General features: G+C 40.0%; 1 protein-coding gene across 4 annotated transcripts; it reads left to right on the forward strand.

Moving 5' to 3' along the window:
• Positions 1-24,815, forward strand: mfge8b (milk fat globule EGF and factor V/VIII domain containing b). Of its 4 annotated transcripts, none has more exons than XM_042411340.1 (11): positions 1-211; positions 8,924-9,046; positions 9,186-9,317; positions 10,137-10,169; positions 15,908-16,021; positions 16,758-16,939; positions 17,390-17,545; positions 18,030-18,174; positions 19,768-19,970; positions 20,056-20,211; positions 21,504-24,815. In XM_042411340.1, exons 1-11 carry the CDS (start codon positions 142-144, stop codon positions 21,645-21,647), a joined length of 1,458 nt encoding a protein of 485 aa, XP_042267274.1. In that variant the 5' UTR covers positions 1-141; the 3' UTR covers positions 21,648-24,815. The 4 variants fall into 4 exon arrangements, with proteins under 4 accessions (XP_042267274.1, XP_042267275.1, XP_042267276.1 ...); XM_042411341.1 differs by having other exon boundaries at positions 2-211; positions 19,786-19,970; XM_042411342.1 differs by lacking the exon at positions 10,137-10,169 and having other exon boundaries at positions 2-211.
• Positions 24,816-25,352: the final 537 nt, after the last annotated feature.

Here is a 25,352-nt window from a genome sequence, read left to right on the forward strand (position 1 = left end):
TTACAGCCTCACAACAAGCTCGAGCCCACACAAGCTACACAACGTCCAGTGCGCGGCTGCCGTCCTCCAACGTCCCGTCGTCCTTTTAACTGACGAAAAACAGCTCTTTATTAGTCAAAAAATCTGGCAAAAATAGCAGCAATGAAGGAGCAGGCGCGTGTTTTCCTATGGCTGCAACTTTTCACAGCTTGTTTGGTGTTTGGAGTGAACGGTAAGTTGACTCTTTGTTTTTGTTTACAGTTTAAACCGCCGCCGTTAACGTCCTCGGACCGTTGCTCATTAGCGCTGCTGTTTCAGTTAAGTTGGTAGCTAGTTGAGCTGTAAAAGTTGTCTTCCCCCCCATATTTTCTCAAATCTTTTCTCTCTTTGGAAATGTTGTTCATTTGCTGAACACTTTGGTGTGTTTTTTTTTAATTCGGAAAGTATGTTCGGTATGTGATGATATAATCTCAGCCTGGCACAAGTGGCACCGTCAATTCATCACCAAAGTAACGGGGCGGTGGGCACAAGTAGGTTCACAAGTTCAAGCGACCCTTGAATAAGCGGACAGGACGTGTGGGAATGTAAGATATGAGACATTGCCTGGCTCTGAAACTGCAAGATTAGATTGTTGTATGTTTTAAGGCCACATCCTTATCTAATAATTAAATCAGAAACATAAGCATTTGAAAGCGATATTATCTGGGTGTTTTTCAGGTTTTGTAGGCCAGAATGTATGGTTACTGAATCAATACCTTAGGGCAATTTTGTGCACAATGCCCCCCTTTTTATGAGGCATACAGGGTGGCTATTATACTTCTCCGATGTTAACCTTATGCCATTGGCGTTTGGTATTGTTTGCATTTGTATGCATCAAACACATTTAGGCCGACGGACAAAAGGTAAAATGGCCTGATTCTCCTTTCCCTTTATTCTCTGCTCACATACCAAGGAAAGGCATCACATGTCACACAAGTGTTTTCGTTGGTATGATGGTGTATTTTCCAAATGTAAAAAATGTTCCTGTTCCACTCTTCAAACATTTAACAAAGAGCAGAATTCATAACTTGGGTTGGTGCTGTGGTGAAAAACAGATGTGTTTGTATCAGCAGATGAAACATTTGGACTTTTGATTTTTTTTTTTTTTTTTTGAGCAGACAGTCGACCTTTTGACATTTCCTCCAGGCTTCAGGGATCAATGCTCAGTACCAGAGGGCAGGCATATTTTCAATACTTTATAGATTTGTTATAAAATGTGCAGGAAAGTGTCTTGTAAATAGTTACTTAAAGCACAAGATCATACATTCATCATCATTCAGTTGACATGGTCTCAAAATGATTTAATCAAATCTGAATGCAGCATTAAGTCTGTATTTATATTATTTGTTTCAAGAAATGTAGCCCTCATAAAAATCAAAGTTTATTTTTGAGTAGTGTGCACATACTTTCTGATGCTTTTGTTTATCCAATATGTTGAGCAACACACTACAGGCTGCAGATGCAAGCATGTGACTTCATTAGGGGACGACAGAGGACTAATGCAGGTGATTACTTTGGACAAAATAATTGTTTTACAGATGTCAGTGACTGCCAAAATTGACGAATACCACACAAAAAGTATTCTGCTCAACTCAGATTTAGTCTGTATTTCCATTCCTTGTGCAGTAACATCCTTATATAGACCTGCGTGTCACACAGTCTGCTAAATCCACCCTGATGCATCACTTACATTAATATTTGATACACCTTTTTTACCCTTTTGTTTGAATTGAAATTGAAAAAAGCCTAAAGAGAAGCACACATCCCAACATGTTTGTTCCCCCAAGGCACAGGGATGGTACGGCCGTGGAGAATAGGTGTGGCTGCGCTGACCATAACGTTGAGTCACTTTTCCGGATGCACTCGCCAACATAGACATGCCAGTGAACTTCCACCCACAACAGCGCTCACTGGGAGCACTCCATGCTGTCCGGGAATGGGTGGAGGGAGGGAGGGAGAGAGGGAGGGAGGGAGGGGGGCAGGACTTGTTGCTGCTGTGTCATGCAAAATGTTTACAGGGCAGAATAAGAGCTGAGAGAAGGTTGTTTTTTTTTTCCATATGTTTTACCTGATTAGGCTCGATTCAGCAGGTTGTAGCTCATTTGTCGGACTCTGTTAGCTGCTGAGGGGAGAGAAGTGGAAAATGGTGTTCTGTGTCAGGGCTGAGGCAGTCTTTTCTCACAACAAGACCACTTAGGGCAGCTGAGTGAACGGCGGCTAAATATAGCCAGACGCTGGGCCAATGGCATGGCATGGAGTGCTTGTATGTGTATAATTTGTGAATGTAGACAGGTGAATGTGAGCACCTTTTACTTGTAATTGGTGCAAATTTGTCTTGTGGGTGTCAGACGGGGCTTAATTGCCAATATATCATGCAGTTATCTGTCTTACAATATGTCAAATATCAGATATCAACCAGGAATTTAATTTGTTGCCAAGGCAATGGATGTTCTTCCTCGACCACAGTTACACCGCAAGAGTCAAATCATGCAGTGACTTTTTTTGCATGTGTTATCTAAGGCTTCATGGGGTCGTTTGATGGTTGGCCCTTTTCATCCGCTTATTCCTTCTCACTGATGTATCCCACAGTTTCCCTTATTACTGAATAGCTGTTGGGGATCAAAATGTTAGTTTTAGTTTCCTACGGTCTAAATGGGACATTGTTTTAAAGGACTTTTTATACTGGGAAGAACATGATTCTCAAAAATGCTGAAAATACCTTGTTTTACAGAACCTTCACAAATGCTGGAAGTAGAGATAAAATAAGGTTAGACCTCATTGTAACAAAACCAAGGAGTGGATTAGAGCTGAAATGATTAGACTTTTAATTAATTAGTCAATTATCAGAAAATGAATCATCAACAATTTTTCATGCAAAAAGGCCAAACATTCTAGGTACTCAAATGTGAGGATTTACGGCTTTTCTTCATGTTTATGTTGTAAATGACAGTAAACTGAATGTCAAGACATTTGAATATGTCGTTGCGCTATATTCTTTCACTATTGTCCAATGTTTATGGACAAAGCGATTAATCAACTAATCAAGAAAATATCAGGCAGACTAATCAGTAATGTAAGTAATCCTTAGTTGCAGGCCTAGAGTGGATGCTCAGGTTGAGTACTGACACCCTGAGTCCTTGTGTCAGTAAGTTTGTTAATGTGTGAGAAAGAGTAGAAGAGTTTTTTTTTCCCCATCTGCCTGTACTGGATCTTCCCTTCAGGCGGCTGTCTTCTTGAGCTCTGATGACTTTATTATAACTACTCCCACCGAATCCCTCAGGATAGGAGGCTCTTTTCCTTCCATTTGAATTTTGAATAGCTTCCTTAATCAATGTTTCATCGCAATATGGAGTATCTTCTAATTTGGGCCGCTTTTATTAGTGTCTGTCGTCCCACTTTCCAATCTGCCGTGCTGAATATTTTACACGCTGTCATGTGAGCTTAAACACTGAGCCAAGGAGAAAATTGGCGGCACTCAAATCCAAGAAACGCTTACAGCAGGTATTTCATATTCATATTATCAGAGAAATATTGACAACTTATCGACAGTATTGCTATACAGTATAGGTACATCTCCATTCAGTTTAGACTGTTGTTGCGGCACTAATTCCAGGCTTCATTTCAGTTACAGTACGTTCAGAGAAAAGCTTGTTGTCTTGTTGATGGTGCGTGACGCTTGTGTGTATTTTTAGCAGCTGGCCCTCATTTTTTTCCTTTTTTTTTTGACGGAGCAGCAGCAGCAGATGGCTGTGCTGCTGTGGAGTAGCACTCGCAGATTACAGAAAGCTCACCTGCAGCTGGAGTCCTGCTCATCTTAGTATTGAAAAGGCTGAGGTTATTTAAATCTGGAGTTCTCGACTTTTACATATAAATGAATGTGCGTTACATTCAAGCCTTTAACAAATGAGTTGACACAATGATGATTAAGCCTATCAACAACAGGTAAATCTCTCTGTATTTCGCTGTATATCAGAGTTTTTAAATCTGGCGTCTGTGGCGACATTCCTGTGCTGGCACACCAGTGGTGATGCATTTTACGTCAACCAGCAATTATTGATTTGCCAGAGATGGGGGGAGCAACCACGGATGTATAATAAGAACTGGATACAGCTTTGGAGACGGGGCTCCGTTCATTCTTCTGAAAGTTGCTCAGTGACGCATGAAGCCAAAAAAGCCACTTCCCGCTGTAAAGAAATTACCCGGATGACTGCATATTGTTCATGCTCTATGGGCACTGGGGCCCAGAAACTTCCACCAGCCAAGCCGGCTAACTTCCAGTTTAGCCCTCCGCTAATTTGAATGGTGATAAAATGATTCAATCGTGTGGATTGTGATGCTCAAAAAGCGACAGAGTAGGCTAGAGCAGCTATGAGGCATACGTCATAAGCACGCGTCGACAGTGTTTGTGTAATTACTCTCACTGCTAGAAGGGGGAGACAAAAGTTACGCGCTGCAGGTTTCAGGACCCGGGTAGACCTGGTCTTGATAAATCCACTTCCTGTTACACATATTCAGGTTACCTCCTCCTTACGTTTCAGGACTCAGGTAGGTAAGCTGGTCATCAGAGTGGATGAGCACTCTACAGGTGTCAAGCCTTCTTATTATGCTTCAGCACATCCAGTTATAACAAGGACTGGAGGTGTGTGTGTGTATGTGTGTGTGAGACACAGACTTCTCTTCTTGGCTTTCTGGAACACTGAGTTCCCACACTCGCCCGCCAGCCTATATGCTCCAGCATGCCAGTTTGTGCGTGAGAGAGCAGAGGGCAGAGCGTTTACTGTTTTTAGGCCTCGGGACACGTCAAATATAAGCACTGACGTAACCACAAACACACACACACACACGCACACATACACACGTACAGTATATTCACATGGCCATTCACATGTATCCTCTCCTGTGTATTTATCAACCCCTACGCAACCAGCGGGTACGTAGAGGTCTTAGTTTGTTTGACTTTGTAACTTTGCAAGCTCATTTCAAGCAAGCTTGCCACTTTCCATACTTCCCTTTTTAAAAAGCAAATTCCCTCAAATCCCTTTTAAACTGTCTGAGTATTATAATTTGTGTACCATTTTCACCAATGGCTGCACATTGTGTATATTGTGCAAGTAGCCAGCTTTGTTAGTGAACCCTCTCTGAAACACAGCAGCCACCAGAAATAATTTTGTTTCCTGTGAAATTGATTTAAGATTGTCTGCTCACTTATGTCAAGATGATTTTTATCCAAATTGCTATTTTATCTCCGTAACCAGTCGCTGTTTCTCTAATACGGCTGCAGTAAGTGGCCTGAAAGAGTCCTCCCCCACATCTTCATTCTCAACCGCATCCTCAATCATGGCGCAGAGTCCTTAACTGACTTTCTAGAGCAGGTTTTGCCATGCTGGTCCATAGTGCCATACTTACCATTCTGGTCACTTGTGCCAAAACCAGCCTCAATGGCTACATTTATTAAAGATATGAGCAAAGTGTTTTTTGAAAGGACAGAATATCCACCACACCACACTTCTTTTATGATATTTGATATGTTCTGACATGACGTGATATGAACAACCAAACTCCAGCTCTGTCCTCATATCTGAGGCTTTTACAGAATCGTATACACCCTCTTGTTGGTGGGTCTCATTGTGGATTTGAGTAATTATGTGATGATGTCTCTAACTGCTCGGTGTTTTTGGTCTGGTATTTGGACCTCATTCTTGGGCTGAAGCTGCATGGGAAAGGCACAGACCATGACTCATAAGGAGTGAGAAAAACACAATGCCCTGTGGAAATGGCTTGCCCTGCCAAACATAACTCCACATACCTTCCTAATCTGTCACTGTGGTTTGAATAAAGTGGGGCACCATGTAAGGTGCTTTTAACCCTGGTGCAAGTTTGATAAATGTATTAAATGCATTTTAAATGGTTGACAGACTTTATTTACTTCACTATTAAATGCTGCCAAATAGATTTGTTTGTGGCTGTATCCTTGGATTACAGCCACAAAATAGTATTTAGTCAGATTTTGTGCTTGTAGGATGAAAACAACTGATGTATTGTTTTTGGAATTGAACCCATGTTTGCAGGTCCATGCACATTTTAAAAAAATGTCAAGAGAACATTAACGCACTAAGGTTTGTTTTCATTGTGGTTCTTGTAATAAAGTGATTTAAGAGTTGGTACTTCAGAAACAATCTGGTATTGTTTAAATCAAATGTTGTAATCTTGTAGAGATTTCTCAATAAACGAAACCGAAACTTACAGCCAATAAGTAATATGCTTAACTGAAACTGTACGTGTCTGGCAGCTTTTCATGTAGATAATGAGGAAGAACAAGTCTCTTGTTTCCTCTGAATTGACAGAGAAGCCTATAGTTGATATTATAGTTATAGTGGAGTCAAAACAACGTAACTGTTTTCTTTTATTCTTGCATTTGTTGCTTTCTTTGAATCTCATGACCCTTGTGCAAAGCAAAACCTGTCTAAATCCCACTGTATTTAAAATATACAGTTTGTATATTTTCATTCCAGTCTACTTTTATATAGACGTCTCTGATTTTTTTTTTTAAGTTGCTCTGATGGTTTGACCACCGTCTCATGACTGACCACCTTGACTAATATATCACTCATTTCATTTCCTCAATAAATCCACACAGACTGCTGACTAACTTACCCTTTAATCACGGTCGACCACAAGCAACATTCACAGAGACAGTGAAATGGAGTGGGATGTCTCTCTCATTTTGACTTTTATTTGTATCTTGAATGTTCTGATTTCATTGCAAGTTCATCATCAGTATAATTGTTCCGATAAGATATCAAATTTACTCAATTTTTGCAGCGTCATCGTTCAGCGTTGTTATTTCTCAGCGTTAATACATTTGCAGAAGGGAGCTGTCTAGTGTCGGAAGGGAGGTTGTAGTTCCTTCCCAAAGATAAACAGGCAGCAACTCTTGGATAAGGATGTGTTGGTGGTGCCAGGCAAGCCTGTTGTCTAACTGTCCCACGAGATGTGAATGCACTTGAAGGCCATGACACTGGATACAGCACTGATAACACTGGACGTCCATGGGAAATGCAGTTCAGTGTATAAACAACCACAGGATGTTTGCAAAGTAGATTTCTTTCTTTCTCGCGCTCTCTCTCTCTCTCTGTATCTCAGTGGATTTGGCACAAATCTACTCTACATTTCTTTGATTGCTAATGGATAAATAATGGGATCCAGATTTGGTGCACTAGAGGTTAAAAACAGAGCTGCTAATTGTCCAGTTTACAAACTACACCATATCCATTTGTAATTTAATTTTCTTTTTTAATCATTTTGTCTCTATGAAAACCAGCGAGGTAGCTTTCACAATGCTGCACTGTTGGTGAGTGTTCCCACTGAATAAACTACTTGGAGTGCTCTCATCCTGAGTGTTTGTGAAGAACGAGAAAAGATGTGTGGTGTGGGGTTAAAAAGATGCGGAGGACACAGCGATGCTCTGGAAGTTGAAAACCGCTTGGAGATGCCATTTTCAGGCATGGTCTTGTGGCCTCTGAGAATTATACCTTCAGCAGAATTAAAAGGTCACTTTTCTTTAGTGTCGAGCTCTAAAAAAAGATTTTTATCTACTCCCACGAGTCTGCTTTGTTTGAGGTGGAAAGAGGTACCCCACTGAAATGCTGAAAAAGTAGGGTTCAGAGATCCTTTTTAGAATGTATGGCAGACACTGTGGTGCTCAAACCAACAATTTCACACTTGGGGTCCAACCTCCATTTCCCCAACAAGTATGCAAATGATAAGTGTTAACTCAAAAAAAACCTCCCCTGTCTTCATGGGTGTTTAAAAGCTCCCACTTATTTACTTCCTTTTGTGTCATAATAGTGTATAATTGAAAAGTTCATATCCAAAACACTATGTACTGTATTGAGAAAAATTCATGGTTCATTTTCAGTATCTTGTAGACCTAAATGCTAAAATTCTTTTATTTTGTCAAGAGCTCAACTACTGACATACTTAATTTCTCATTTTTTCCATTCATTATTTTGTAAGCAATGTTTTCATTCCAAAGGGCAAAAATCTAATTTTGGACCAGATCTCTTTGACAATAAATCATAGCTCATGCAGTCTTCATGCTTTTGAAAACCACTGCATGCCTCTTGATTCTTTTTTTTTTTTCCCCCCATCTACTTCTAGTTGACGGGTTCTCCCTCATGCCCAGAGAGCTGCCTGATTGTCAGGTTCAGGCCAGGCAGCAGTGACGTTGGTAGAAGCATCTAGTGTTTGTGTTGTGTTTACAGTGTTGTGATGGCTTACTCAGCTATTCAGGCCGTCACATCCGACCTGCAGCAGGCTCTGGTATTCAGCAGCACAACAAGGGAATGGAGTGGAAAATGTAATAATAGAGAAAACATCTGATTATTGCTTAAAACTGCACAAGGGCCAAAAATGGACCAAATGTAAACGTGCACAGAGACAAAGGCACAACTCCTCCAGTCACAATTTACAATTTACAACTGGTACAGTGTCTCATAGTCCTCTTCCTGTCCTGATGTAGCCTGGAAAAGTCAGATGTTGGTTCCTGTACCAGAGGATATTGTTGACAGGAAACGCTGAGCTGTCAGGCATTTATGAATGTGAAATTAGGAGTGCAAACCACAGCTGGGTCAAATGACATTCACAAGCACTTTTTATGGGGGTTTTTTTGTGTTTTTTTTTCTTGTAGCAGTAAGAAAGATTAGACAATTTAGAAACTCAGTCTTGTGAACCCTACCTTTATTGAGAGCTAACACTGTCTTACATGTGTTTTTGAAATAATCCTCACTCATCTGCTCATGTAAGAGCTAGAAACTAACTGAAACTGAAGCAAATTTTTTATAGTGAGAAAACATCAACTTGTGAATCACCTTGTCACTCCCCCCCCCCCCCCCTCTCTCTGCAGGTGATTACTGTAAGGTGAATGTGTGCAGTAATGGCGGAACCTGTGTGGCCGGGGCAGGAGCTCCGTTCATCTGTATCTGCCCTGATGGCTTCTCTGGAGAAACCTGCAATGAGACTGAGACTGGTAAGCCGTCACTTTGGTTAAATGTACACAAACCTAAAAGATTTATTACATTTTCTAAAAAACATAAAGATCAACCTTAACCCCATTTGTAAAAAATTTAAAAAAAGAAAACATTAATAAATTATTATATATTCTAAAGGGCCCTGCAACCCCAACCCGTGCAAGAATGATGCCATCTGCGAGGTGACAGGCCAGACCCGCAGAGGCGACGTCTTCAACGAGTATGTCTGCAAGTGCCAGCCGGGTTTCGAGGGAGTCCACTGCCAGAACAGTGAGTCTGTATTCCCTCTTCACTTGTTGTATCAGGAGTAAATAAATAACAATTCAAAAACATGGACAGTTGCTCTTTATCTGGCCACAACAAATATACTGTATGTGCACATTTAAAAAAAAAAAAATCTGTACATTTATTTGTTGCGGCTAGATGAAAAAATGTCAGTGTATTTAAATTTTGGCTGACCCCTTTCCAGGTCTTGAGTGCCACCATAGTATAATAATTAAACGGAGCAGTTGACTATGAATCCTCAGCATTGCAAAATGCCAAAATCACTGTGCAACTCTCAGGTTCCCTCTTATGGCAACAAAAATCTCTCAAAGCTACTTAATTTTTATTTAAAGAGCAATAAAGCTACAGCAACACACTGAATTAAAAGTTTAATTGTTGCTGATATGCCAATAAACTTAATCTACTAACTGTAGTTATACATTCCTACACAATTATCTGGTAAGTCCTGTGCGGTCCTTGTTTATTTATCTAACCTTACACACTAACATGGAGACAGCTGATGTGAGTGCCGGCCACCAGGCAGCTGTCGTCCGCATGTGAGCTTCATTCACACGTCACTCAGACCAGGTTGGTTCAATCAGGGTCAGCCTGAGAGAAGGAAGCAACGGTGGGAACATGTGTTGTGCTCCTCCAAATGCCTCCAACCCTGCACACAGAGACAGATGGCTACTGTTTGCATGAGAAGGCAGCAGAATAACAGTGGCCAAGTGTGCACAAAGAACTAATTTAGCGAGGATCGAGCGAGACTTTTAGGAAAAGCCTAAGTGTATTTTTTGTTTGATCATGTGTGCCTTTTTATCCTAGGTGTCCAAGGGGCAGATTTAAGCTCTAAAAAAGGTAACAGTAGAAATGGTACTTGAAGAGAGAATGGTGTGTGTGTGTTTCTGTTATGAGCTGTGGTCTCTTTTCCTTCTTGAATCCAGGTGCTCTCTGTTCTCTTGGCTGCATGCAGAGGCCGAGGAATTCAACAAACACACACATTTTCACTGACAGGGAGCTGCTGAGGTCAGCACTATCCCTCCTTGTTTCTGAGTCAAGGCCAGCAGCAAAAGCGACAGCGAGATCATTTCAGATACGCTGCTGCCTTTTTTATCAGTTTAGCCGCCCTGACAGGAAGGAGACGTCCTATCATATTAAAAGATTTGTTATTCAACTCCCTCATGCCTCAAACCCCATTTAAACTTCTGAGCCAGTTAAGTTGTTTCCAAGCTACCGTCTGCTTTAATCTAGAATTCCCCAGCCCATATTTATGCTTCAAACACTCTCATTTGACTTTAAAAAAAAGAAGCTAATAACAGCCAAGTTATCTGTTTGTGTTTTGCCTCAACCCCTGAGAACTGCAAATCACAGCTCATCCATACATTCACAAATCCTTTGGCAGTTGCTGCCTGAATAAGAGCCCTCTGCAGAGCAGGCATTTACACTAATTAGATAATGCCTCAAGGATAACGATGAAGGGAATTTCATTTGACCGTGTTGGTTTATTAGAACCCCTCTAAGCACTTCTGGGTCATCAAGGTCCCTCTCCCTTCACAACTATTGATGATTGTGTTGTGACAGTTTAAATGTTCTCTAATTTGTGTTTGTGTGTGGGCGAGGACTGAGGCTCATGGCAGCTAGCTCCTATGGCTTGTGTGAAACAGATAAGGAGACAGGCTGTTAAAACCAATGGCTGTGGTGAACCTAAGGAGGCGTAGTGTACTGTAGTTAAACATTCAACCAGCATCCCCATACTGAGATGGATATTTTGGGGCTGAAATGTCACTATGCTCCTCTCACTAGTCAACTGTGGGGATGCATGGGAGCCTGTGTTTGGAAGATGAACTGATTTTTTTTTTTTTTTTTTTCCTTTTATCAGAAAACCAAATGCAAAGCTTGACATGCAAGTGTTGGTGAACTGGAGCCAGATGTAGAAGAATATGTTATCCTCACACAAACCACTGCATCTAAAAAAATAGAAATAGAAAAACACAACAGTAAAGATGTGGCAGACGGACTAGTTGGGAGTGAAAGTTAAAAACAAAGGACAACTGAGTTTTTTTAAAATCAATACCTAGTGCAAATGTATTATTTCATTTCTGAATAATTTCTCCTTAAAGGACTAAAATTCCTCTGAGAAACACACCAAAAAAAATCTACTGGAAAAATCTTAATCACATGTGCGCTGCACATCCCACATGAACAGCCACACACGGCTCGTGATCTCATATACAGACTGTTTAGCATACACATACACACATGGCTCATCCCTCGTGCCAGTCTAGCCAACAGAAAGTGGCGGTCCACGCTGAGCGCTCGCAACGTCAGTGCTGCTACTGTTGCCGGGCGAAAAAGTGAACGCGGAGGCGGAACGGTGAATTAAGTCTGCCCTCCTGACAATGTCACACTCACTACTCAGGTCTGACTGCAGCACTTCTGACTGTCCTGTCGAATTGGCCTAAAAGCCTTTAGAGGTTGTAAGGAAGGAATGTGTGTATGTGGGGGGGACTCAAGTATGGAAATGCAAAGAAAGAGAGAGAGATGTCAATAGCTGTTCAATTCACTACGGGCCAAAGCAGATGGATGGAAACAGTGAGGGAAGGAGGAGGCTTTTTTTCTTGCCTACAGCTTCTAAATCTCCGATTTTCATAACAGATTAAGGCAGTTATTTGCTTTTTTGAAGTTGCTAAGGGGTGTGTGTGTGTATGAGTGTGTTCCTGTTTCAGTTGTTTGTGTTTTCAGCTCCTCCCAGGATGTGGTAGTGTGGGCAGACTGGGCTTCATGCCCCCTATGGAGAACAGGGTGTGCGTGTCTGTATATAATGTATATGTGCTTGTGCTTGTGTGTGTTAGTGCTGTCATGGATCTGACTAAGCCTGGCGTGCATTTACTGGTTTACTATTGTCTGCATTAAACAAGCTTGATTGGCCTATTAGATCTTCAAAGCTGCTTACATGGAATCATAACATTATCTCAAGTAAGAGAAGCAGCTGTAAAGTGTTTTGACTGGAGAAGCCGGACCTTCACAGGCAAACATCAAAACAAAAACAGAAACAGACTAATCACAATTGACCACAGACATGCGGAGTCAGTACATTAAGTATTGTATGCTTACATCTCCTCTGACCACTAAGCAGTTGGGGGTCGAGTGTCTTGCTTGAGATCCTCCCAGAACTACAGTAAGCACATTTGTTGTAACCATGATGTGGTGTTGAATAACTAGACGCTCAGCAGGGGGAAATCCATACAGTTAGAACTTCCAAGACTTTTTCAGCCACAATGGCATGAAGTCATCACTCTTACTTCCTCCAACTAAGATGTTCTTAAAATCCCCTCTGTATTTTTGTTGTAAGGAAAAAGAGCCGTTAATAAATACACAATTGAATATACATTATACAATTAATACTTTTTTAAAATAAAAAATATATACTGAGTTAAGGTAAGCTGATGTGACATTAGGAATCTGCAGTTCAAACTTTAAACATTGAATAATATTCATATTAACATGTTGCAGCTTTAAGATACAGCTATCGTTTACCAGTACACAAGATCTTATGTCACCATGCCTTGATCCATTTAGGCTGAGCGTTAGGAACACTGCTTTAAATAATGTGCTCTGTAAATATATTTTATGACATCAACAGTTTCATCTTAGAGCTCTGCATCTCTCCAGCAGAGAGTGACACCCTGGCAGAGATCTGAATCAGAGCTATTCTGGGTCCCACTTGTACTCCCTGGTGTACTGCAGCCAGTCCAGTCCACAGAGTCCACAGCAAATTACACATCTGGAAACATTTTGATCCCTTTTTATTTAATAATGCCATTGTGGTTTGATCTGGTGACCATAATGCCTTTAATGCACCCCCTTGGTTGCTGTACCATGGCAACGGTGGGCGTGGTAATTAAAAATATGTAATTTTCTTATTTTATATGGTCATTTGTGGGAAGAAACAAAACTAACTTTGCTTCTATACAACAGTAACATTGTAAATTTTGTGTTTAAGAGGTGGAAAGTGTATATTCATAATGATTATACCATAGAATTTAAGAAATTATGTAGTACTATATTATATATTTAGGACAATACATTATTGTGGACAAAAGTCAAAAAGGTATTGTTGGTGAACCATGAAAATCACAGATGATTTACCTCCAAACCTCAGTCTGAGTACCTCATGGGCTGAGGCCTCACACTGTTCAGTATGGAGAACATAACTTGACACAATCAACAGGTTTGGGCTGTCAGATGCAGGCTTGCACCTTTATTTAGGCCCAAATCCTACTGGCTGCAGCACACACCCTGGACGTGGATAGCTTTGTTGATTACCACGTGCGATGCCAGCTGACCTTGGCTTTTCCTCGATCTGGGTCAGGTTTCAAACAAGCTGCGTGGTATTTGTATTGGTTTTCGCTTCATGCTTAGACAGATATTGATGGTCTAAATATTGTGATAGTGTGTAGCATGTAGCTGTAGGGTATGTTGGATACAGGCCATGCACATGCACTAGCCCCTGTAATCCATATGTATGTGCAAACAGTGTGCTGATAGCGGGTGCTGCTAAATATGTAACAGCTGATAAGGTGTCAGTATTGTTTTTCTGGTTGACATTTCAGAGTTACAAGGTCTTCACCCTGAAGCATCTCCACAAGCCTGTCATAGTTACAGTGACTCAGAGCAACATGAGTGTATACATTTCAGGCGTGCATGGCCCCAGTGATAAACAAACCTATAAGCCAGACAGTGTTGCCTGTCTAAGGGATGTTGTGTGCTCCTCAGGCTCCTGACCCCTCCTCTGGTTGTCAGATAACTGGATTAGAGTCTGGAGTTGACCAGGCTGTGTGGTCCTCCTGGTGCCCAATCCTCTTACTGTAGAGAGGGTCACCAGCTGACGCATGTCAGGACTTGACCAGAGTGTCAATCAGTCTGTCATCAATTACTGTTATAGGTCTCTGGGTTGTAGGAGATGTATTTTCTGATATGGGGGAGATCTTAAAGTCTAAACTAACAAATGCTTTAGAAACTGAGTCAGTTACGACATACTTGACTTTTTATTTTTGTCTTCCATATAATGAATAAATGATGATTTTTTTCATCCATCTTTAATCCAACAGCTGTCTGATTTGAATTAAACCCAAAGAAAGTTTGTGAAGAAGAGAAACCTTTTAAACTTTGACCTTCTCTGGTTGAGGATGCCAACCATTATCTGCTTTGACTAAATTTGGTCACAAACCACAAATAACAACTGACCTAACCAATTAGATACTACACATTCCTTCTTTGTTATAGTTTCAATAGCTTTTTATTTTACTGTTACTCTGATTCAGTATCCTAATTGAAAATATTTTAAATTAAATTTAATTGCATGTAGCATCAAAATAAGTTTAGAAATTCTTAAAACCTGAAAATACCCTGATAGTGGGAATATATCAGCATATCTAGGTAGCTGCTACCTACTGACTTGTTCCATGACAGTAAATTGATCAAAGAGCTCATTTACAAAGTGTAGAGTTTGAAGTTTAAAATATTCCACTTCTGCTGCTGCTAGAAATAGTCTGTTTTGGATGATTAAGTATGAGCTCACAGAGCCAGAAGTGACATGACTGTGGACCTTGTTAGTTTGTGGATGCACATTTCAAAATGACTGTATTCCTACTGTGACTGTGTGAAAATGAATGTTTGGACATGGAGCTATTTAGAGAGGGAACATGTGGGTAGGGAGATACTAACGTGTGTGGTAGAAACATAACATCGGTGTGTCTGGGGTTTTTCTGTGCATTTTTTTCCATAACAACAGCCACCAGGGATGAAACACTATGAGACTGACTGAAACTCCCCTGTTTGTGTACAGTCATCTGCACAACCAGCTAAAATTGTGCCTTGTTCCATGTATATGTGGTCAATATAGAGTATGTTCAGAGCTGGTTTAGTCACACCGGCAGTTCTTGTGGGTGAAAGATGAAACATTCTGTTGATTCGTTTTCTTCTTTATCCCTGAATCATCTGCTACTCACTTTGAGTCAGACAGATAGGGTTGGTGAGGGCGCCATCAAGAGGTTATACAAAGAATTACAGAGAAATTAAACAGATTGCACTAAAATGTCTCTTATGACGCTTGGCTCCTCTTTTAAAATGAATGTCACTGTGGTGCAAATCTGCTTGCGCGATGAAGTTTGAGAATTTTCTGCATGATATTTTTGTAAATATCCTCCAAGGTTTATACTCAACATCCTAACCATCAGATCTCCTGGTGCAGCTGGTTGTTCGACTCCATATATTTTGATCAAAGCCACACTGACAGTAGTTATTATTCACACTCTCCACTTAAAAAGAATCATATAATGTTGCTCTGAGGAAGTCAAACTAATAATAAAACACAAGCTCCTCTTGTTTACCTTCTGTCTACCACAGCTTTAGTACTGTTGGCATGCTTCAACTAACCTCCACTGTGAAACAGTTGAAGAAAAATCAAAACTTGACTCTCAAGCATGATATGTAATTCACTCACACTTCTATCTGTAATCTACTCTCTGATCAGCTGATAACAGTTGAGCAGCAAGCTGTTTGCAGTAAGTAATGATGTGATTCTCTCTCTGCAGATGTGAACGACTGCGCTGGCCAGCCATGTGAGAATGGCGGCGTCTGCAGGGACCTGGAAGGAGACTTTAAATGCCACTGCCCGTCCCCTTATGTGGGCAAACATTGCCAACTGCGTAAGTGTGACCGGTCAGCACTCCACATTAAAACATGCTCTAACATGAGGGCCAGATTCATGTCCTGTCTGAGATTAGAGGGGGAAAGCAACTTATACTTTGGTAATGTATATTCTGTCTGTGTTTGTGTTTTCCTGTATCTCTACACTTTTACATTCCCTCAGGAGAGCAAAATGAGTGAATGAAACGTTGTACTATTGCTGGTGTAAGAGAAACACAGCAAAGGGAGGAAGTGCCACTGAGGGGACACATTGAAGTTGACGGGTGTTGGGAAGGCAGCCAAACTGCTGGGTTTTAGGATGATCAATAGGCAGCATATAGAGACTGCGCTCAAATGAAGAATCAATATTTTCTTCTATTAAGCCGATTCAAAGCTCTGCATCCGTAATGATTTTATGGTTTACACAGCTCAGTGAAGGTAGAGGTAGGTGCTTCGACTGAATGTGTATGTGACCATATATATATATCACACACTTCTATTTCTTATCAGGTTCAGCTGTAATATCATTGTACTTCTTCTCCACAGCCGTAGTGTTATAAAGTCGTCTGAATTCATGTAGAGTAGGTGAATTTCAGGTTGATTTAAAAAAAAATAAGGCTGATAAGAAAGCTAAATTTCTTCTGGAGAAATGTTGCTTGGCCATGTAAAAGATTTTGATATGTTAAATTTGTATCAGGGCCACAGTAGGTAATCTTACACCGATGTTTAAATCTACTCCTTACATCTCCTCCTCAGGCTGTATTTCCCTACTCGGCATGGAGGGAGGAGGAATCGCTGAGTCCCAGATCTCAGCCTCCTCAGTCCGCTACAGCATGCTGGGGCTGCAGCGCTGGGGCCCTGAGCTGGCTCGCCTCCACCACAAGGGACTGGTCAATGCCTGGAGCGCCGCTGCACATGACAGGAACCCATGGATAGAGGTGAGACCACCGATACATTACATTAACAGTGCAAAGTTAATCAGGTGGATACATAACAGAGATCAAGACTGATACATTACATTGACATATGGAGATGTTTAGCTGCCTGCAGGTATTCCAAGTTTTCAGTCACTGTTTTTGTAGATCCTGGACCCAGAAATGTTTATGTAGCCAGTCACAGCAGGCTAGAAATACTTGTTGTGCAGTTAAAGGAAGGATATATATTTCAAAGTAATACAAGTTATGTTATTGATTAATTTGTCATCTTTACTGATTAGTTTCACACAGTTTTTTTAATATATATATATTTTGACAACTTTTTACCATCTTGACATTACCTGATTTGATTTTACGACACTTGACATTTCAGTTGAACTTTTGGATAGAAATTCTCTTTAAAAAGAAACTTGAATTAATGAACTCATGTTGAATCTTTTCCCACAATTCCAGATCAACATGCAGAGGAAGATGCGCTTTACAGGTATCGTGACACAAGGTGCCAGTCGCATTGGGACAGCTGAATTCATCAAGGCCTTTAAGGTGGCATCCAGCATGGACGGCAAAACATACACAATGTACAGAATTGATGGAGAGAGGAAGGACCGCGTAAGAACAACACAATGCAGCATAAAATGATGATTTTATCGTTCCCTTATTGAAAGATGTGGCACTTATGACACATCAACCTTGACACGCACACAGACACACACACAACACGTCACCATCTGTTTCCAAAATGTAGAGTTTAACCACTAGAGGGCAGAGCAACCTTTCTATACAAATGAATCAAGTATCTGGTCACATTTTACTGGAACTACACCTGTTATGTTTTTTATACTTTAAGAAACAAAAAGTTTTATGTTTGATGTTTATTATACAAGGAAAGTTCATGTTTGTGTTATTAAACTTTGCTTGAAAAAGAAATGCAAGTAGCATTACTTCTTCTGGAGGTGTTTTAATGCAGTCTGCATTAAAACCACCACTGAATATCAATTATTAGTTTTACTCATCACTTCTAAAAATAACAAATTAATAATACACTTGATGCAGTTTTCAATCTCCAATTTCTTTCCTCCTCTTTTTTTTGTAGGTATTTGTGGGAAATGTAGACAACGACGGTACCAAGACCAACCTGTTTGACCCCCCAATCATCGCTCAGTACATCCGCATTATTCCTGTGGTGTGTCGCAAGGCCTGCACTCTGCGCATGGAGCTGGTTGGCTGTGAGCTCAACGGTAAAGTCACACAGCAAACATACAACAAACTCAAGCTGCATGTACATTAGTTTTCAGTTAACTGATGTTTGTTGGCGACTGAAACAAGTGTTTCACATTTGAGTTCATTTGAACTCCAGGTGGGAGAAACTGTTACCAGAAAGGAAAGTGTCATCCACCAGATTTTGTTTAACCAGAATTTAGCTCATATGTTTCCTAATTATTTTCAGTTCTACATTTAGTGGTTGATCATATTTCAAAGGATGTTAACCAGAAGATTGCATTAGTCAGAAACTCTGAATGCAGATCCACACTGTCTGATGAGTCAATTCCAAGATGATCCCACGACAGCATTTATCAAAACCATATGGTCATAATTTGCACTCATCAGATTATGATGTTTCAGAAATTTTTTCAGTGTTCATATTCATCATTCATATTCAAATTGTTATTCTAGCAGGCTAACGTAATACTTGGTTCTTTCAAGTCTTCTGTCTGTTCATCATCTCACTGTTGCTTTTAACACAAGCCAGCGTAGTTCTTTGGAACTCACTGCCCTCATTGCAGATGGTTTTCTCATTTATCATGTCAGTGTCTCTTCTCAGTTATTCTTCCCAGTTTCTGCATGACTGTAAAACTGCTATATTTGTCGCCTGTTTTGTTTTTGGAGTCACCCGTCAGTCTGGCTTCAGATCACAACTTGTATGAGTTTCGGTTCTTTGTCAGTCACAGAGAAACATATTTATTTCCACTAAAAAGAAACATACTTTAATGCAATATTCTTAATAAGAAATTTTGAAAAGATGGTTTGTTTCTGTATAGTTATTAGTCAGTATCTCAAAAATAAAAATCAATTATGTATTATGATGTAGCACAATAGCAATTTAGCATAATGCAGCATTTTATTAAATGGGGATATCTCAATGTGTGTTAAATGTAATTTAATGAAGAAGAAGGCAGATGTAATTGTCACAATAAGAAACCTCTGTTTTGCTTTAATTTGCTCTGATTACCTCAATTCAATTTAGTAAAGGAACTTTATTGTAAAATGATGTTATGATAATGAGGATTAATGTTGCATGAAAAGCTAAGTGCTGCTGGACAGCTACAGCTAATTTGAAGTTTTAAAAGCTCTCCATGCATTTTTTTCTCCACTGTTCTTCTGACCCGCATGCTCAGCTGCTGCACTCATCCACACTCATTAACCAAGTTTGTTACACCCTGGCTTGCATTCTGCACATACTTAAGATGTGAAATGATGCGGAGGATGAACTGCAAACTTGTAGAGCATTACTGTAGAACTTCATAATGTGGGTTTGATCAAATTTGACCGCAGCTGGTAGAAGCTAGGAGTTTATGGCTCTCATGTCATCTCAGCTAATCTCAAATCTGCACATCCAGATTCACCCGTATGCCGTATCTCTGCCAGCATGCATCTGCTTCTCTCATCCTCCACATCATTCATCAATCTGGTTGTATGTTTGTTGCTTCACATCACTCGCTGGCCTGCGCCGCTTCCTGTCCATCCCTCGTCTATCATACTTTCTCTCTCTTTCCATTCCTCCTTTTCTTCTATCTCTTCCTCTGGCTCTCTGCCTGGTCTCACCTTCACAGTGTATTCAAACACTTCAGGTTGTTCAGAGCCGATGGGCATGAAGTCCCGGTTGGTGTCCGACCGCCAGATCACGGCCTCCAGCACCTTCCGCACCTGGGGCATCGAAGCCTTCACCTGGCACCCTCACTACGCCCGTCTGGACAAACAGGGCAAGACCAACGCCTGGACCGCCGCCACCAACAACAGATCTGAGTGGCTGCAGGTGGGTGAAGAGGACATGACTGCACATTGTTTTTCAGTTTCCCCACTGCTGCGCTTTTGACATGAAGCTTTTTCCATCTGCTCAGGTGGACCTGCAGTCTCCCAAGAAGATCACAGGAATCATCACACAGGGGGCCAAAGACTTTGGATCCATCCATTTCGTCACAGCCTTCAAAGTGGCTCATAGCGATGACGGACAGTCCTGGACCATAGTGAAGGATGAGACCACAAAAACAGACAAGGTCAGTCCAGCTGTGCTCAGAAACATGCTCACACATGTTGAATAACATAAAGATACAACAAAACTAAACAAATGAACAAATGCATGAAGGCAGTGCATGGAAAATAATTGTTTACACAGCATTATGAGGCCATATAAAATACATGCCATGCATCCCACTGAGACAATTAAATGAGCAAAAATACACCTGATAGGAAAATACACCATAAAATAAAAGATATGTATTATAATAAGAATAATCATTGGTTTAGTGTAATGAAGAACTTCTGTAAAGAATACAGGCTTCAGTAGAGGGTTGCTACTTTGTGTAGCCTTAATGGAAAATGTAAAAAAGAAAAAAATGAAGTGATTGTTAAGTTTGTATCTGACGTACTCGTCTATACACCTGAAACCAATTATGTTGACACTGGGATTGATTAGCTCACAGTATGCATTCATTCATAATGGCTCCTCTCAATCTCTAAACTTGCCAGATTTGAACAAGTATAAAGCCAAATTAAGTCATTAAATCAAGAATATGGAGCACTGACAATTGGCTCTGACTCACACCATAAACCGTGTATCTTTTAACTTTAGTTTATGACTTGAGTCTTGCTTTTATCGGGTAATGATTGCCAAGGTTCCTCTTTCTTGTACATTATAACTGCTGGTGTCTGCGGCCAGCTATTAAGATTTTCCTCCACTGAAGTACAATAATGCATCACAGCAAATATGAGGCCTTTGATGGTTTCTGTATATTTCAAGATGTGTGAAGTATTTTCATAAAGTTATGCACAGTGTTACACTTCACTTGTCCATCATCTGACATCCAGAGAAAATAATCTCCAAAAATATACATTGCCAAGATATATTGTCACACATAGAGTATTTTTTATTAGCTGGGACAACAGTGAATTCTAAGCCTTGTTGTTTTTAAATGTGCTTTGAAAATTAATATGTTTAAAAAAATGAATTACATACCTGACAAATTTACGGGAAATGTGAACAAGGTGTCGACAGAAAACAGCTGGCTGTAAAGCCTCTGAAAACTTTGTTTCAAATCTTAAATTTATGTCTAAATATTCACCTTTTAAATAAGCAACAATCAAAGTTAAAATTTGAAAAAAACATCCTTATGTATTATTTATTATTGTGTTGGTGCTGAATTATGCCTTCAGCACCAACATTTTTCTTTAGTATTTAGTCATCAGGGAAACTGAGCAATATAAAAAAATCTTGTCATTTAGATTATGTGATTGTCAGTTTAACAGCATCTATGATTTGTTATTTAATTGGCTGTCGTCCTCTGTTCAGATCTTCCCAGGCAACAGCGACAACAACGTTCACAAAAAGAACATCTTTGAGCCGCCGTTCTACGGCCGATATGTCCGCATCCTGCCGTGGGAGTGGCACGAGCGCATCACCCTGCGAATTGAGCTTCTGGGCTGTGACGAGTAGCTCCACCCTTGACGCATTTCCCTCCTCTTCCTCCTCCTCCTCCTCCTTTCTCTACCTCCTCCCCCCTTCCCTCCTCCTTTTCCCTCCCTCCCTTCCTCCTCCTGAGCCACACCTGCACTGCCTTGCTCTCAGCCCTAGGGGGCAGCAGACACCAGAGTAGCACACCACCACCTGAATCCTTACTGGTTGAAGGTGGGACATGTTACCCCTAACCACTGTTACCAGGGCAATAACTGAGTTAAACTCATGTGTGTCCCCTCTTTATTAATTTACTGAACTGATCACTAATCATCTTTTCCACCTGAACCAGATGTGTGATCACTTCAAATAAAAAACAAAAAACAAACAGGTAGCATATCTTCTTTTTTCACTAAGCAGAGCTGGGGTCAGATCTTATCCCACCTGCTGGCTAAATCAAAGTTGGTGACTCCCTCATCCCTGTGTCAGAGGTCAGGGGTAACAGGACTGCTGCTGTATCAGTTGGTGCTGCCTGAACTCTGATCCTAGATCAGCTCTACCTGGAACGTTGAACCTCCAAGACCCACGGCTGGTGATGTACATAAGCTCCTCTAAACAGCTTGCACACGTCCTGTAACCAAACACTTCATCTCCCCTCAAGATACACAGAATATATTTTATCTTTAAAGATAACATTGATACTTCTGGCTGATTATTTTTCTTCATCAAAAAGTTAATCTGTATAAGTTGCTTGTTGCTCATTTGTCATTTATTTACAAGATAGCTTAAAACCACTTTATAGCCAATTTTGAGGCGGTTTTCTGTTTGTTGAGGAAAAATAAGTAAACTAAAAAAGCTCATGGTGTCCAACTGTGTGAGGTGCAGTATTCCTAGTATTTCCTTGCAGTGGTATGGACTGTAAAAAGGTGTAAACATCGCGTTCACTTCAGTAAAACTTACATTATACATGTAGCAGCCAATAACAGAGAGCGGAAATCCCCCTATTTCCATAAATCCTTACCTTTACTGAAACATTATACAAAACTTCAACTTTTCAAGTTTTCAGTTCAGCTTTTGTATCTAATTCTGTGTCAGGCGACATCCTCTCCGAGCTGGTTTTTGGCCAAATCAGAGTCATGGTGGACTCACACAGACACAGAGAGGATTCAGACAAATTACATCTCTGTCATTGTGGGACACAATCTGTCAATGAACCATCACAGTCAGTTTAGCGGCCAAACAGATGTGATCTCAGAGCCATAGGAGACGCCCTCATTGACAGACAGGATGTTAAAAACAAAGGACAAATAGAGCTTGAGATCATTGTTCAGTGAGAGATAAAAGAGCCTCTTTATTGCTGTTGAGGAAATGAACAAAAGCTGTTACACATACTGTTGTCATTAGCTGACACGACATGTTTAGCTGAAAAACATGGACACTCTACTCAACAAGTAATGTTTTAAAGTCTTGCGCTATAAAAATTATTTCACCTTTGGCAATACATTTTTTTAGTTTCTGACATATTACATTATCAACATGATCATACATATACATATATATATATATATATTTTACATGTGACAGTTAATACAGTTTTTCATGTTATTGGCTGCTACAGCAGATGTGTATCATCATATCAAAAAAAGTCACATTTATGGTGAGTGTATAGATAATTAGTCTAATCTTGTACAGGCTGTTTGAAGTAGAACGATTATGGACGGAAGCACGTGTTGAAATTTTTCTCCGCGTCTGTGATTCTCAGAAGCACTTCAGATCTGTAAATCCATTTTCTCTTTATTGCTGATTTGATTCTTGGAATGACAGACGGTTATCAGTGTATTATACATCAAAAAAAAAAGTGTTTTGCCAGAATGACAGTATTAAATCAATGTAATAATAATCCAAGACTTAGATTTAGAAAACGTTAATGTCCTCTAAGAGGCAATGTATGGTTCGAATGCATATATTACTAATTGGCTAGTAAACTGAGAGATTAACAGTAGTGTCTAGGCTGCGTGTTCAAAATTAATGATGGATGTTATCGTCTCAGGTCACAGCAGATCTGCTCCTCGTGTACATTAAATGCTACTGAAATGCTTAATACACACAACAACATGTAATTAATTCACTCGGCTGTGCTTCTAGTTGTGTTTCACCCAGTTTCATTTTTTTTATGGCACTTTGATGTTTGTTTTTTTTTGACATTTGAAATATCCAGAAACCAAAAAGAAAAAAAGGAACAGTATTGTGCATTGAAGAACAAACATTAAACATAGTCAACATCATTACATGTAGAGGTAAGAAAAAAAAAAAGAAAAGAGACTTGCAGTTCAGTTTCTTTTGTTAGATTAAACTGAGTTCTGCTTTGGTTGTTTAGTGTTTGATATGTGACACGTAAATATACAATAGTTTTGTACTGGGATCTGTTCACATGAGTAGACGTTAATGTTTGCTGCAGACCGTCTATTTTGGGTCCAACAATATGCCTCCAGTTCAAAGCTGCGGCCCTGCTGATAAGACTGTAAGAGAGAAACCAAATTAAAACTGATTTTTTACGGTTCCACTGGACATGTGACACGAGCCGCCACATCATCCGCTTCTGTCGCGCCCCCCGTCACAGTATTCTAAACCTTTCCACCCCATGAATTATGAATTATGGGCTTGTGCAATATTATACTGTGTTAGTTTTGATAACAATGAATATTAATTCAGCGTTCGGGCAAGATCCTTAAAAAATGCATGAGGGGGATAGCAGTGCCACTAAGAGGTCGATGACAGATGTTGGTGTCAAACACTGTACAATATTTATTATTGTTGCAGACGAGTCCATAAGAAGTCACCCTTGTTATCTGAGTCTGCATGCATTTTATTGACTAGTGATGCTCAGTTTAAAGTTGACACTCATTTGAATTCATTGGTGACATTACTTTTTTTTTTTTAAGTTGTTCATCAACATTCAAGTTATTGTAGATATATATTGTTTCCCAGCTGTTCAGGTTTTCTATGATTGATTAAAAAAATTGATGATATTGATGTGTTTTTATGGTATTATATGGGTTCTTGCTATACTGACTGTTGACCTCATAGACTTTTGACTGGATTTGAAGCTTTTTTTTATTATTATTATTCCAGTAATGTGTTTCTAAGAGGATTCCTTTGTTTGGCCTTTGTATCTTAAAATGAAGAATAAATAAAGAATTAAAAACTGCATTTGTAATTGACTCCAAATGGTTTGAATTGCACGTGATACTGGGTGGAATATTTAGAATATATTGTATTATAATGTTGAATTCATTGGAGCTGTTTTCCATTTAAAAAGGTGGAAGATCAAAAGACCAAAAGCACTGAGGGTCGTTTTGCCTGTTTAGCATTTAAACACCCCAGAGGCCTAATCTCTCTTTATACCACTATACAGTCTTCCTAAAGGTATCTTCACCCTTCAGTCCCCCTTCTACCGTCTCATTACCGGCTGTGAAGGTCACACTAAAGTGGTAAAATCTCTCTGTAGCACACAATCATATGGAAATACATTCATACTGTGACACTATGTCAAGGTTAAATTCTGCCTTTCAGGACACTCAGTTGTTTTGGTGGATTAATGTTTGTGTGTAGTGTTTTAGCACAAAGTATGAAGGGAAAATGCACCATCAGATTACTTCACAGATTACAGCACTGAGTGCTGAATTAGTAAACACCAGGTAATTATCATGTAAGACGAGGTTTGTCAGGTGAACTCCATCTACTCAC

This window comes from Thunnus maccoyii, chromosome 5 (assembly GCF_910596095.1).
Source record: "Thunnus maccoyii chromosome 5, fThuMac1.1, whole genome shotgun sequence".
Classification (NCBI taxonomy): domain Eukaryota; kingdom Metazoa; phylum Chordata; class Actinopteri; order Scombriformes; family Scombridae; genus Thunnus; species Thunnus maccoyii.